The sequence below is a fragment of the Chanodichthys erythropterus genome, chromosome 8 (genome assembly GCF_024489055.1).
Source record: "Chanodichthys erythropterus isolate Z2021 chromosome 8, ASM2448905v1, whole genome shotgun sequence".
NCBI classification, from domain to species: domain Eukaryota; kingdom Metazoa; phylum Chordata; class Actinopteri; order Cypriniformes; family Xenocyprididae; genus Chanodichthys; species Chanodichthys erythropterus.
The window spans coordinates 25,085,725-25,100,243 of NC_090228.1; the positions used below are offsets into that span (position 1 = coordinate 25,085,725).

General features: G+C 38.2%; 1 protein-coding gene across 1 annotated transcript; it reads right to left on the bottom strand.

The window, feature by feature from the left end:
* Positions 1-1,698: 1,698 nt before the first annotated feature.
* Positions 1,699-11,270, bottom strand: LOC137024635 (uncharacterized). The gene is made up of 3 exons (XM_067392407.1): positions 11,239-11,270; positions 5,258-5,333; positions 1,699-3,821 (listed from the first exon to the last, which is right to left on the bottom strand). The coding sequence occupies exons 2-3, from the start codon at positions 5,330-5,332 to the stop codon at positions 1,935-1,937; spliced, it is 1,962 nt and encodes a 653-aa protein (XP_067248508.1). The 5' UTR covers position 5,333; positions 11,239-11,270; the 3' UTR covers positions 1,699-1,934.
* Positions 11,271-14,519: the final 3,249 nt, after the last annotated feature.

Sequence of the window (14,519 nt, forward strand, 5' to 3'; positions counted from 1 at the left end):
AGTGAACTTGTACATAACTCTTAGGGGAGCTAATGAACACTGAGCCTCATAACTAAAAAAAAAAAAAAGAAAAAAAAAGGTGTTGCTGCAGACTTATTTTGTATTGTATTGTATTGTAAGGGTCAGTAGTGAAGACAAATAGGTTATTTTTTTAACCAGGAAAAGATTTAATTGTCCCAAAATAACACATTCCAAAATTGACAAACATAAAATAAAACTAACGGTAGAATACTTGTGTTAAAGTTACTTTTAAAAGTAATGCACTACAATGTTGTGTTACTCCCAAAAATGTAACCAACTGCGTTAGTTACTTTATGAAAATGTGTTCGATTACTTTTGTGTCACTTTATCTCACATGCGCTTGCTTGCTTGTCTTTTTTTCAAAAAGTTCAATTTTTTGTCAAATGTAAAGGCCCTTTCACACCAAAAGTGAAATTAATAAAACTCAGGCTGAATGAAATGCATATTTACACCTGTACAGTAGAGGGCGCAGTTCAAATAAATCTTTCAGGTGTGCTGCCATTGTGGATTAAAGAAGAACAGGATAAAGAAGTTCAACACTCTTTTTTCTGAATCTAATATAAAGTAATTTTTGCTTAGTATGGTTGAATTTGATCCTTGAAGGTCAGCAGCAAAGACATTGGTTAATAAAGTGAGATTACATAAAAAAGTATATTAGTGTAAAATTCTACACTGTTTTTATTCATTTTGAGGAATACTAAGTGTTTTTGTGCAAGTTAGATGAGTAAAAACATGTTCACATTTAGTCTAGAACTACAATAACCATCATATTTACACAGCGCAAACAACGTCCTGCACTTTTATTTCTCTCAACATGAGGACAGGAGAGCTGTCAGTCAATAAATGTGAAAAAGTAACTTGTGTTACTTGCCCCCAACACTGGTCATGACAGAAAAGTGATGAGAATACTAGAAAAACAAAAGGAAAGTGTTGCATAATAAAGTGCATAAAAATAAAAAACCTTCATCGAAATACATGACAAATATTATTGTAGAAACTTGTTGTATAGTTGTAACTGGCCCTTTCAAACCTTGTGCCTCAGAGAGAATAATAACAGGAACTTTGGAAAAGTGAACATGTAAAACATATCTTGAAAAAAGAAATCAAAAAATAAAGCCTTCTGTGACCTCAATTATGTTGAAGCTTTAAGGAACACTCCACTTTTTTTTTTTTTTTTTTGAAAACAGGTTCATTTTCCAACTCCCCTAGAGTTAAACAGTTGAGTTTTACCATTTTCGAATCCATTCAGCCGATCTCCGGTTCTGGCGGTACCACTTTTAGCATAGCTTAGCATAGTCCACTGAATCTGATTAGACCGTTAGCATCTTACTCAAAAATGACCAAAGAGTTTCAATATTTTTCCTATTTAAAACTTGACTCTTCTGTAGTTACATTGTGTACTAAGACCGACGGAAAATGAAAAGTTGCGATTTTCTAAGCCGATATGGCTAGGAACTATACTCTCATTTCAGCGTAATAATCAAGAAACTTTGCTGCCGTACCATGTGTGCAGCAGGCGCAATGATATTTTTCCCTGTGCAAGCAGGGAAGCAGGGAACAGGCGCTGAGTAATATCATTGCGCCTACTGCACACATGGTACGGCAGCAAAGTTTCTTGATTATTACGCTGGAATGAGTGTATAGTTCCTAACCAATCGTCACTTGCGCATGCTACAAGGGGAATGAAAACAGGCATTCAGCCTTTGCTCAAAGCTGCTGTTTGTCCTCCACTGTCGTTTACTGTCACTTTCTTCTTCACATGAGAATGACGTCGATCGCTACTTTCTGGCATACATCACACCTATCAAGTAAGGGTACTGTTGGCGATGGAAACGCAAGCCGGATCAGGGTTTACCGTCCCAAATCGTACTGTACTGAACTGTACCGTTCGGTGGAAACAAGCCATAAGTGTACTAGACTATATCCATGACCCATATGTTGCTCTCCAACACTTTGTTCATTTCATGGCGAAACTCTGGGTAGTTATCATAATTCACAGGCAGCTCCAGGTAACAACCACATGTGTGTGCAGTGGGTCGTCTCTGAAAGCCTTCCAGCTGTGTGAAGCTAACGGTGATGTTCTTTCCCAGGAACAAATCTGACCCGGTGCAAAACCGAAGGAAGAGGGACAGGTGCTGTTCATCTGCTTCTCTGAGAAATGTACTTAGATACCTGCCGGTGTGTTCTTGTTGCACATTCATCGTAGCAGGGTAGGCTATTGATTTCATGACCTTTCTTGATGTGGGTTGTAGTTCATCATAGGCAGCTGCGATGTTCTGAAGCTCAATCCTCATAGGTGCAAGCACATAATGCCACTGCTCTATCACAAATGCAGGTTCTTGAATCAGCTTCTGATGCGCAATCTCCTCCAAGAGCTGCTCGATATTATCTGCTGTTGGGACTCTTCGACAGTTATGATGATCCAGGACCTCAAACAGCTCTTCTTTGTCCACATTTTCAAAATCTGAACGGCATGATTCTAGGATCATTCGGTCAGATTCTGAAACATATCTGAGAAAGCAGTCCACAAGACTAGTTGTGAGACATCCATGAGCTGCCTGTTCCAGCATTACAGGTGCTATTTTTACAGGTAGGTACTTCTCTTTTTGCCAACCAAATGCAATGATTCGGCCAATGCTTTGCCACTGTTGTTGACCAAAGTCATGTCGTAGATAAGGGACCTTAAAGCTATTTCCCAAAGTGCATTGCTCAAAAAAATCATGCCAAAACTCTGAAAGCAAATCCCGCAAAACTCCCCCTTCATCAACAGCATTTTCCAGCCGTCCATCAGGAAGAATGACTTTCATAGATATGCCATCCTTCAAGACACTTTCGTCACAAAAATGTGCGATAAGCTGTTGAAGGGCCTGACCGCGATGAACAATAATAATTTTCTTCCCCTTTTCACTCTGAACAAAGGAGTTATCAATTGGAGAAGGTACAGAATACGGTTCCTCTAAAAGAGGTAAGGTATCTTCCAGCCCAGAGATAAGTCCCGTTGAGATAGTTACAGTGGCATTATCCTCCAAATTGTCCACCTTTGGCTGATTGGCTGCTTCCAACTTAATCGCACTTGATGCGTCAGTCATGGTAGTTATGGAGTCTGACAATAAAACATCACTTCCTGTTGTAATTAAACTGTGACTCCCTACATAATTTAGGTGTGACTCTATATTCTCAGGGTGTGTGGGGGACCAGGAATCTTGCACATTTTCCCCTCCCTGCTCAATTGTTTCGCTCTTGAAGTTGAACTGTGTGTCACTAGTGATAGCTTTCTCCTTAGTTGTAAAGTATAAACGCAGCATTGATAATTTGGTCATTTCATAAAGTTCTCCAACTGTAATCTGGTCATCTATTGTTTGCCCTTGAAAGTCTGATACATCGACCACAAAATCTGTGAAGCTTCGACTGAAACATTTCACATCTGGAAAAAACAACTTGGTAGCCTTTTCAAGTATATCCTTTTTTCTACAGTCCTTTGATACAGTAACTTTCCGTGTACCCCCACCTCTTTTTGATCGGACCTGAGTAAACTTCCCTTCTCGAAAATGCATCCATCCTATCTCAATTTTTCGCATACTCTTTAGGGCATTTTTTGATCTTCTGTTACATGCGTTGGCAGTGTCACCTTTGCTTCTTGCTAGCCTGGTTCTCAGCCGTTCAAAAAATTTAGATTTTCGGCCACTGGGATCTTGTTCTTTTCGAATGCAGTATGCGCAAATAGCCAGTCGGTCACCATAGGAAGGCAGGTATTCCTTCAGCTGGTCATCTGTCATAAGAGGTATGACACTGCAATCAATCTGCAAAAAGAATATACTTTTAATAGAAGTTTACCATTGTCTTCTGACAGTGACCCTGTGAGGTATAATATTTTTTATTTATAGATTTGTCGGCACTGACATTATTGGATGAGATCTGAATTGAGCTGGATGACATCACTAGCACCGCTTCCGTTACAGATTTGTTTTAAACGTCGGAATGAAATTTTCTAAATGTCGATAAAAAACTATTGCGAAATGACGGCGTTTCCATTAACCGATGTTATGCAACAAACTCTCGCGATGAATCATTTTCCTCTCACTACAAGTCTTCTGAGAGCTTTATTTGAAGCGTAATATTTGCCATGGCTTCTGGAAGCCCTTCACCCTCATATATGCTTCCCTGAGTGCTTCTTAATACTCCAGTGGATGCTTCCTCATTTCTTCGCTCCTCCATCCTCCAGTCTGTGAACTGGAACCCAAAGAAAATCTTGAAGGCTATTTTAATTCTATAAATGCCATTTTAATTCTTTAAATGCACTGTGAGAAGGTGAGGAACGAGAAGTGAGAAAGCTTCCTGAGGAGCGATGAGTGAGGATGCACAGGTGCATAGACATTTAATACTGTTTGTTTCTATGATGTAAATTATTACTTGTTAATAGATTAATACTATTAATATTAGATGTCAAACTTTAATAATAAGGGTCCCCAGATAACAAGAATATTCCAATACACAAATAAGATTGCAGTTTTGCGAAATACTCCTGTTTTGAATTGCCTGAAAAACCACCTCATGCGAGCGTAAACTTTTTTGCGATATTTGTGAGTTTTTGCAAAATTCACACGTTTCCATTGAGCGTAACTTCAATTCGAAATTACAATTTACGCAATTTTAAGGGTAATGGATACTGTTTTCTGCATACCTGCATTGAACTCATTTCATAATTGATCTTACAGAGTTTTTGAACGAAAATGAACTGACTTCAGCTGAACAATGACATTCATTATTTTTTTACGACCATTATTTCCTTGTTTCTTTGAAACAATCCCCCAGTTTCACAGACAAGGCTTAAGCTAATCCCAGACTAAAATGCATGTTTGAGATATTTAACAAAGCAACTTGCACTGACATATCTTAAAATATGTCAGTGTCATTGTTTTTTCTCAAGATGCACACCAGTAATGTTTTTTTTTTCTAAGGCACATATTTTAAAGTTACATAAATGTTGAACTAAGGTCTAAATCCTGTCTGTGAAACCAGGCCAATATTGACTCTAATGTACAGGAATAATGTAAAGTCAACTGGTTGTTATAGTTCTAGAGGCGGTTTGTTTTTTAAACTCAGAAACATATCTAGAAAGAAACCAGTTAGCACTTTTACTTGAGAAATTTTAACAATATATTGTTCCAAGTCTCTCCATTTGACATCAATTTTTGATGCTGCATGTGTAATTCATATTTATCAGTTTCATGATTACCTTATCCTGTCGCATTTTCTGTACGATGTCATCATTGATATTTCTTGACTTCAAAAAGTCATAAAGGTCATCCATCCTAGAAGAACAGACAGAATCATATATAAAAATACCTCAATGCTGCTGGTTACATCTATTAAAGGGATAGTTCACCCAAAAATGAAAATTTGATGTTTATTTGCTTACCCCCAGTGCATCCAAGATGTAGGTGACTTTTTCAGTCGAACTTCAGTCGAACGCAAATTCTGATTTTTAACTGCAACCGCTGCCGTCTGTCAGTCAAATAATAGCAGTGATTGGGAACTTCAACTATAACAGTAAATAAAACTTGCTTAGACAAATCAAAATTAAAACCTGCGGCTCGTGACGACACATTAATGTCCTAAGACACGAAACAATTGGTTTGTGTGAGAAACCGAACATTATTTATATAATTTTTACCTCTAATTCACCACTATGTCCAACTTCGTTCAGCTTCCTGTTAGTGAGGTCAAAAAACGCGTTGTGATGACGGAAGTGATGTCTCGCCCATATACTTCAATGAGCGCGAGACATCACTTCCGTTGTCAGAGCGCGATCAGACCTCACTAGCCGGAAGCTGAACGGAGTTGGACATAGTGGTGTATTAGAGGTAAAAAATGATATAAATAATGTTCGGTTTCTCGCACAAACTGATCGTTTCGTGTCTTGGGACATCAATGTGTCGTCACGAGCCGCAGGGTTTAATTTGGATTTGTCTATGGAAGTTTTTTCGACTCTTATTGTTCAAGTTCCCAATCACTGCTATTATTTGACTGACAGACGGCAGCGGTTGCAGTTAAAAATCAGAATTTGTGTTCGACTGAAGAAAAAAAGTCACCTACATCTTGGATGCCCTGGGGGTAAGCAGATAAACATCAAATTTTCATTTTTGGGTGAACTATCCCTTTAAAGGTGCAATATTTAATATTTTCTGTCCGCTAGAAGCCTATTCAAAACAAAGGCGTAGCTTGATGACGCCAAGTCTGAGCGCGGAATCTTGGGACAATCAGGATAGGACTCAGGAAGAAATCATGTTCATGGATGCGATTATTAACGTTACTGTAGTATAAGGCAGAGCAGCAGCTGAACGAGGAGCTGGAGCGATCACGCCTCACGAGCAGCTGAACATTTATTATGCCGCAGTTGCCGGCGCTGCTTCCGCTTTTCCAGTCATGAGTATGAGGTAACACAGCTCTGTTTATCATATTAGATACATTTGAGTGTGTTGAAAATGATGTTATAACGTTACTCTGTGCGTTCACTCGACAGCTGCTGTGAGACACTGTTACACACTGCAGTAAGATAGATTGATTTTAGAATATTATATTAAATGCTGGATGGCTTGTGTTGATAAATGCAATGAAATTAATTTTAAAACATTGTATGATGGAGAAAATGCTGTATTACTGTTGCTAAAAATAAAGTTGCATCTGATTATGCTTTATTAGCTACTTCACAAAATAATGTTTTTCTCTTCTGTAAAGCATGGTACTTGCAAAAAAAAAAAAAAAAAAAAAAAAATCAAGAAAATTAAGATTTAAACAATTACATTAAACGGGTTGAGCTATATAATTCGTTTTCTGTCTATAATGCCTGGCTCACACTACAGGAGTTTTAAAATCCTATCCAATTGTAAAATCTGGTTGCAACACACACTTCAGGAGAATCTTTGCAGATTTTCTTCCCTCAAATCTTAAACATGCTCACACTACAAGATTTGAAATTCGTGGAGCATCACACACTACAAAATGTTATTAAGATTATCTGCCAGAGGAAGCGCGTCACGTGATCTACGCAGCAGATCAAAAGCGGATGTAAACAAAATGGATACGGAAACACGGAAACTTGCTGTAGCAATAATAATCGTTTGTTGTGAGAAAACACAAAAGCGGAAGAATAAACGAGTGTGGATGAAAAAATGGTTGAGGAGACGGGCTCAACGTGGATTGTCAGTTCTTCAGCGAGAAATGGAGGTAAAATTGACCTTTTATTACTATCGTAGTGTGCTAGAATGTTTACCGTTATTATATTGCCTGCCTACTGTAGTTCAAAAACGCTAGTGTCACCTTTTACATTGTAGATTCCTTGATCTTGGTTTCGCGGTCGCCATTTCGAAATGTCTGTCACTTCCGTTGCGTCGTATACTTGTTTCCTTTTGGCTATTGTGACAGTACTGATGTTATTACAATCTTGCTCATCCCGATAAATATCAAACATGTTTGATATGATCGGGGTGAGCCCGATTTGTGTGAGATCAGAACGGGAGGTGCAAGATTTTATCTGTGAACGTCTCACATTACCAGATAATCTGCGCCGAACATTGGAACCGATCGAGGTCGTGGACAAGATTTTTTCTCAGATTCTCAGGAGGGAAAAATCGGGCATAAATCGGCCTAAAACTCCTGTAGTGTGAGCCAGGCATAAATATATCAGATGTTCCCTTGCCTATTAAAACATGTAAATATTAAAGCATCTTTGGTGTTTCCATGGTTTCTACAAAATCAAACCGAGGGTAACGCGGGTATGAAGCGATTAACAGGCGACTCCTCACATGTCCCGAATCCTTGGTTAAAATTGCAATTTTCTCACGATTTATAAATAGTTGGAAACATTTGGGATGTTGTAAGTACTCAAGTGAACAAAATATATAACACTGGCCTAGTGGTTTTTGGATATTTTACTGCAAAAATATTACATATTGCACCTTTAACAAACTCTGGCATTAGCTGCTATCAGACTGGTCTGTTTGTGTTGCCATCTAGTGGAGGGTATGACACGACTCACACTTTAGATCTATCTGCAAATCTCAACACCACATGCATAACAGGCTACCCCATTAAACCTATAATAAACACATAATACTACAATTTAATGACAGAAGCCACAAGTTTCTGCAGTAAAATTGACCCAATTAATATATATTTTTGTGGCATTATGGTACATGAAGAAAAATGTTATATTGATTCCCCCATAAAATGTTATATTGCATGCCATCACTATTATTATACCTCTGAAACTTTAACATTTTCACAGGTGGGCTCCAATTTTCCCATATTTTCTTAAAAAGAGTATTTTATGCACCCAAGGCATAAAATGTAAAATCCAAACATGACGCGGGATCATTCATATTCACATCTACATAGGCTATGTGAATTATAATCTCAGAAATTCTGACTTGAATTCTGATGGAATTGACCCTTCGCAAAGACCCGCGCCCTTAGATACTGTTGCTTTGTCCGACAAGCCGTGGCGCTGTCACACCACACACAGTGAAAAATACATTGCGGAGCAAAGCGGAAACTGACAACACGTCGACAGACAAGACAGAGCAGGTTACTTATGATATTAAACAAAGTCCAAGCTTTCAAATTGTGAAGTTTTTTAAGAAATTCAAACAATGAAAACCGTTTTGTGGCTCTTTAATGTGTCGTGACAGATTGCTGTAGCGCCTCAGCTCAAACAGCTCTTGAACCAATCATCTCTTCCAACTAGTCAATTTATAGCATCAAATAAACATTAACATGAGAGTGAATGTTGTTTCAAATGCGGAAAGATGTCAATAATACACACAATGTTTCAAGTTTAACTCCACCGATGTTAATCTTATAACTCCTGACTGCTTTGTCGGACAAAATGGCGGATTCGGCGTTCTAATTGGTTAGATCGCTTGTCAATCAAACTCCCGGCGAAGTGTCAATTGCGAGTATATCATGCAATTCTGAAGAAAAAAAGTCAAAATTGTGATATATAGTCAGAACTATGTGATAAAAACTTGCAATTGCTAGAAAACTTTATATCTTCCAATTATGAATTTATAATAGCAATTGCGAAAAAAAAAAGGGTTAGTACACCCTTTTATTACTCACCCTCATGTCGTTCTACACCCCTAAGACCTTCGATCTAGGGCTGTCAAATGATTAATCGCAACTAATCGCATACAAAATAAAAGTTTGAGTTTGCCTAATATGTGACAGTATTGTGTGTAATTATGTACATATAAATACAAACAAATTTATGTACATAGTTAAGAGCAATATCTTATTTATGAACAAAATATTTTTATTTATATATAATATAAATTATATAAAAATAAATACATATTTGTAAATATTTCTCAAATATATACATGATTGTGTTTGTATTTACATAATTACACACAGTACTCACACATATATTAGACAAACTCAAACTTTTATTTTGTATGCGATTAATCGTTTGACAGCCCTACTTCGATCATCTTCAGAACACAAATTAAGATATTTTTTGATGAAATCCGATGGCTCAGCGAGGCCTATCTTAATAGGGCTGCACAATTTATCGCAATAAAATCGCACGCAATATGGCAAAGGCTGCGATTATTCAATGCGTGGCTTGTCAGAGCTTTACGGCCCTGTGATCAGTAATAAATGCTTCTCCATCTGAAAGCCATAGGGCGCTCTTGCGCAGAAAATCAAAATATGCCCTGCAGCAGAAGAAGATAACACGCATCATATCGCTGTAGCTGAATAAACAGAATATTAAAATGCTTTAATTAAACATGACTAATAAACACATGACTGCCTTATTCTGTGTCAGAAGCCACATCACCTTACAGAAGGACGCTCAACTGTCGTTATAAAGTGAGTTTGGAGTAAAAACATGTTATTAAATGTTGTATTTTGTTAAACAAGATGTTAATAAATGCTTCTCGTGTCTGAAAAGATGTTTGACGAGTGTTGCTTTTTCAAATGTACATTATAAGCGACTCAAACTCGCAGTTCTTTCAGATGGATTAGCATTTGGAGCCATACTTCATTGAGAAGCCGCGCATAAAAAAATTACCGCAGCCTTTGCGATTTAATAATCGCACTAAGAATCGAGTTTAAGCGATAATCGCGTTCAAGTTCAATGTTAATTTTCGTATCGTGCGATATTTCTTGCAGCCCTCTATCTTAATATTATAAAGCGATAAGGATATTTTTTGTGCACCAAAATAACGACTTTTTAACAATGTCTAGTGATGGCCGATTTCATAACACTGCTTCTTGAAGCTTCTGAGATTTACGAATCAAATCAGTGGATTGGATCGTAACATCAAATCAGAGTCACATGATTTCAGCAGTTTGGCGGTTTGATACGCGATCCGAATCACTGATTCGACTCAAAAGATTCATAAAGCTCTGAAGCAGTGTTTTGAAATCGGCCATCACTAGACATTGTTAAAAAGCTGTTTTGGGGTTTTTTTTGGCACAAAAAAAGTATTCTCGTAGCTTTATAATATTAATAGGCCTCGCTGAGCCATCGGATTTCATCAAAAATATCTTAATCTGCATTCTGCAGATGAAAGGCGGTCTTACGGGTGTAGAACAACATGAAGGTGAGTAATAAATGACATTTTCATTTTGGGGTGAACTAACCCTTTAAATCTCACAATTCTGAGAAATAAGGTCTGATTTGTGAAATGCAAACTCACAACTACAAGAAAAAAAATTTTGGGGAAAAAAATGTGAGTAACAATTGCTTTTTTGAATTTAGTGTAGTAGTTAATTTAGTTGTAGCAAGTAGTTAGCAACACTTCCTTAATATTGTTTTCAAATAACCAGTGGTTAGGAAGGAACAAAAGGAAACTATTTGGAAGAATGTCAGTAACCAAGCAGATCTGCCACAGTATTTTTCCCCTACTCTTGAGGTCAAAGGGGGACCAGATCTGCTTGGTTACAAACATTCTTCCAAATATCTTCCTTTGTGTGCAACAGAACAAAATACAGGTTTGGAACAACTTGAGGGGGGAGTACATGACGACAGAATCTTCATTTTTTAGTGAATTATCCCTTTACATTTGTTAAGAATTCACGTACAAATGTGAAGTAACGTTACTGAGGAGCTTTTCCTCACAGGACAGCAACACTATTGTTGTTGGCTTTGTACAGCGTGTTTGTTCTACAACACAAGTGAGGCTAGTGGAAAATAGATCGTTGTCTTACCTCCAAGGCACACTGGCCGAGTATTTCGCACCGGTAAATAAATTGTCATTTTCCGCCCTCATTTTAATAAATTGAGCTGTCTGCTCCTTGCTCCCTAAAACAAAACGAAATATTAGCACAAGTTCTGCCTCAGACCACCTAACAAATGAAGCGGCGCAGTGGTAACGAATGAGTTAAGTTTGAGATTTTGAGAAAGAAACCCCTTGGCTTTTAACAATTGTTTCGCTAGATATTTGAGTAAATTAAAACACAATACTTACATTTATGTGTGAATTCGTCAGCCGCCGTAGAACTCTCACCCGCCATTTTCTTTGAATAAAAACATTCCTGACGTCACCGGCGCGCAATGAATTGTGGGATAGATCAGCCGCGGCTCGTCCGTCCAATAGCCTCCAAAAGGGCTGCACGATACGAAAAATAACATTGAATTTGAACGCGATTATCGCTTAAACGCGATTCTTAATGCGATTATGAAATCGCAAAAGCTGCGATAGTTTTTTATGCGCGGCTTCTTAATGAAGTATGGCTCCAAATGCTAGTTTGAGTCGCTTATAATGTACATTTGAAAAAGCAACACGCGTCAAACATCTTTTCAGACACGAGAAGCATTTATTAACATCTTGTTTAACAAAAGACAACATTTAATAAGATGTTTTTACTCCAAACTCATTTCATAACGACAGTTGAGCGTCCTTCTGTAAGATGATGTGGCTTCTGACACAGAATAAGGCAGTCATGTGTTTATAAGTCATGTTTAATTAATCAAAGCATTTCAGTCTTCTGTTTATTCCAGTGCCCAAGGAAGTCGACCGGAAGTTGAAGTCGGCCGCGTGCTGCCATCTTGTAGCAGAACTTCACTTGCGTTAGCATCCCATTCACTCCCATTCATTTTGGCGTCACTTTGACAGTGAATAACTTTACATATGAGGCGTTTAAAGACTCCATTTGTCCATTATTTATTTCTAAAGATACACGAAAACGTATAAAGGGCTCCATTACCTTCTATGTTACATTATGGCCCCGTAGAAACAGTTTTTGTAAAAATAAGCTAACGATTGCGTCATAACCACTCGACTCTCTGTCGCACAGTAGCGAAATTACCGTACAGACAGGAGGAGAAGCTCGTAGACAATCGGGGAGATTATCTTAATATGGCGTACTGGCGTTACATTTTAAAATACTATATAAACTAATTAATCAGAATACTTACTCCGGCTCACTCACGCCAAAGAACTCCCCGCTCAAGCTCACCGTCTCTGCAAGATTAACGATGGCAGTTTGCACGCACAGCTACTAGAAGATTTACATCTGTCAGACAGGTTGCGGACGTCATCAAGCTTAGTGTGAGTCTGCGCGTCAGAAACGGAAGTGCTAAAAATCGCTAAAAATGGGCTTCACTTGACTCAATTGAGTTCCAAAGGGGTCGCTGTGTCCATTTCTTTTACTGTCTATGTGTTTATTCAGCTACAGCACGTGTTATCTTCTTCTGCTGCAGGGCATATTTTGATTTTCTGCGCAAGAGCGCCCTCTGGCTTTCAGATGAAGAAGCATTTACTACTGAACACAGAGCCGTAAAGCTCTGACAAGCCATGCAATAAATAATCACAGCCATCGCGATTTTATCGCGATAAATCGTGCATTCTGCAACAAATATTTTTAGGATTGTAACTATTTTAAGTCGTAAAGTGAGCAGGATGTAAGTGGGGCGGCCCGTCTCAGAGCCCTCCCTAGCGCTACAGCGCCCCACAAATTTCCAATGTAAATCTGTGGTCAAAAATGGAACTGCAGCGCGCTCTCATAGAGAGTAACTAGTTTGCATGTCTTTTCTTCCTATGTGGTGTTGTTTCAAATTAACGAAAGTATAAAACCCTTTAATTTAAAAATACTCTTGTGAATAGCTTTTATATACAGTAGTTCTGTTGTGTTTGTTTTATGTTTGCATACATAACTTGCAATATTCTAATACAACATTCGGAAGCAATAAATACTACATTAAAGGGTTAGTTCACCCAAAAATGAAAATAATGTCATTTATTACTCACCCTCATGTCGTTCCACACCCGTAAGACCTTCGTTCATCTTCGGAACACAAATTAAGATATTTTTGATTAAATCCGATGGCTCCGTGAGGCCTGCATTCAAAGCAATGACATTTCCTCTCTCAAGATCCATAAAAGTACTCAAAACATATTTAAATCAGTTCATGTGAGTTCAGTGGTTCTACCTTAATATTTTTGTGCGCAAAAAAAAAACAAAAAAACAAAATAACGACTTTTACAAAATAACGATCAGTGATTCAGAGCGGCAAAGTCTCATGATTTCAGCAGTTTAGTGTTTTGATAGGAGATCCGAATCACTGATTCGATTCGTAAAGCTCCGAAGCAGTGTTTTGAAATCGGCCCATCACTATATTGTTGAAAAGTCGTTATTTTGTTTTTTTTGGCGTTGTTTTATAATATTAAGGTAGAACCACTGAACTCACATGAACTCACATGTTTTTAGACCTTTATGGATCTTGAGAGAGGAACTTTCATTGCTGTGAATGCAGACATCACTGAGCCATTGGTTTTAATAAAAAATATCTTCATTTGTGTTCCGAAAATGAATGAAGGCCTTACCGGTGTGAGGGTGACATGAGGGTGAGCCAGAAATTTCATTTTTGGGTGAACTAACCCTTTAAGGCAACTCTAAGATGGCATTCTATGCATATGTCGTGTGAACTAAAGTCTGGCCCTTTCCCAAAATTTACAAAATGGTTATCATAAACAAGCGCTAAGACCCATAATCTGCCCTGCCTAGATCCACTACTGAGATAGGTTAGGCGTAGGCCACGAAGGATCCATCTGATCTATTCTTCATTCCAGATTTCACAGGGAAAGAAGAGTGTATTTGAAGCCGCTTTCGAATTACGTCAGCCTTCGTCGCAGTGACACAATTGGCCATTAAATGCGGCCTTCAAAGGATGCAGCTATGAATTGGGACAGTCTTCGTTGCGCCGCTGTGATGCAATCGGCCTTCAAATGCAACCTCCGGAGGACGCAGCCCCTGAATTGGGACACAGCTATGGTGTGGTTATAATTCAGGCTGCATCACAAGTCAGATTGTGAATTGATGTCTTTCATCATAGAATATTTCATCCAGCTCCTTCTACTTGAAGAGTGGGGCACATCACATCTGCAGGGTCTGTGCAGAAAATGGTATACCGGATGAAGTCATTTTTCAGGCATATCAAATGACCATGGTTGTCCAGTCTTGCAAAATTTGGCTCCAACCCCAAATAA

Coding starts and splice junctions, on each gene's coding strand:
- LOC137024635 (XM_067392407.1), bottom strand. CDS start 5,332: ATGGATGACCTTTATGACTTTTTGAAGTCAAGAAATATCAATGATGAC. Junction 3,822..5,257: donor AGAAAATGCGACAGGATAAG/GTAATCATGAAA, acceptor TTCTTTTTGCAG/ATTGATTGCAGTGTCATACC.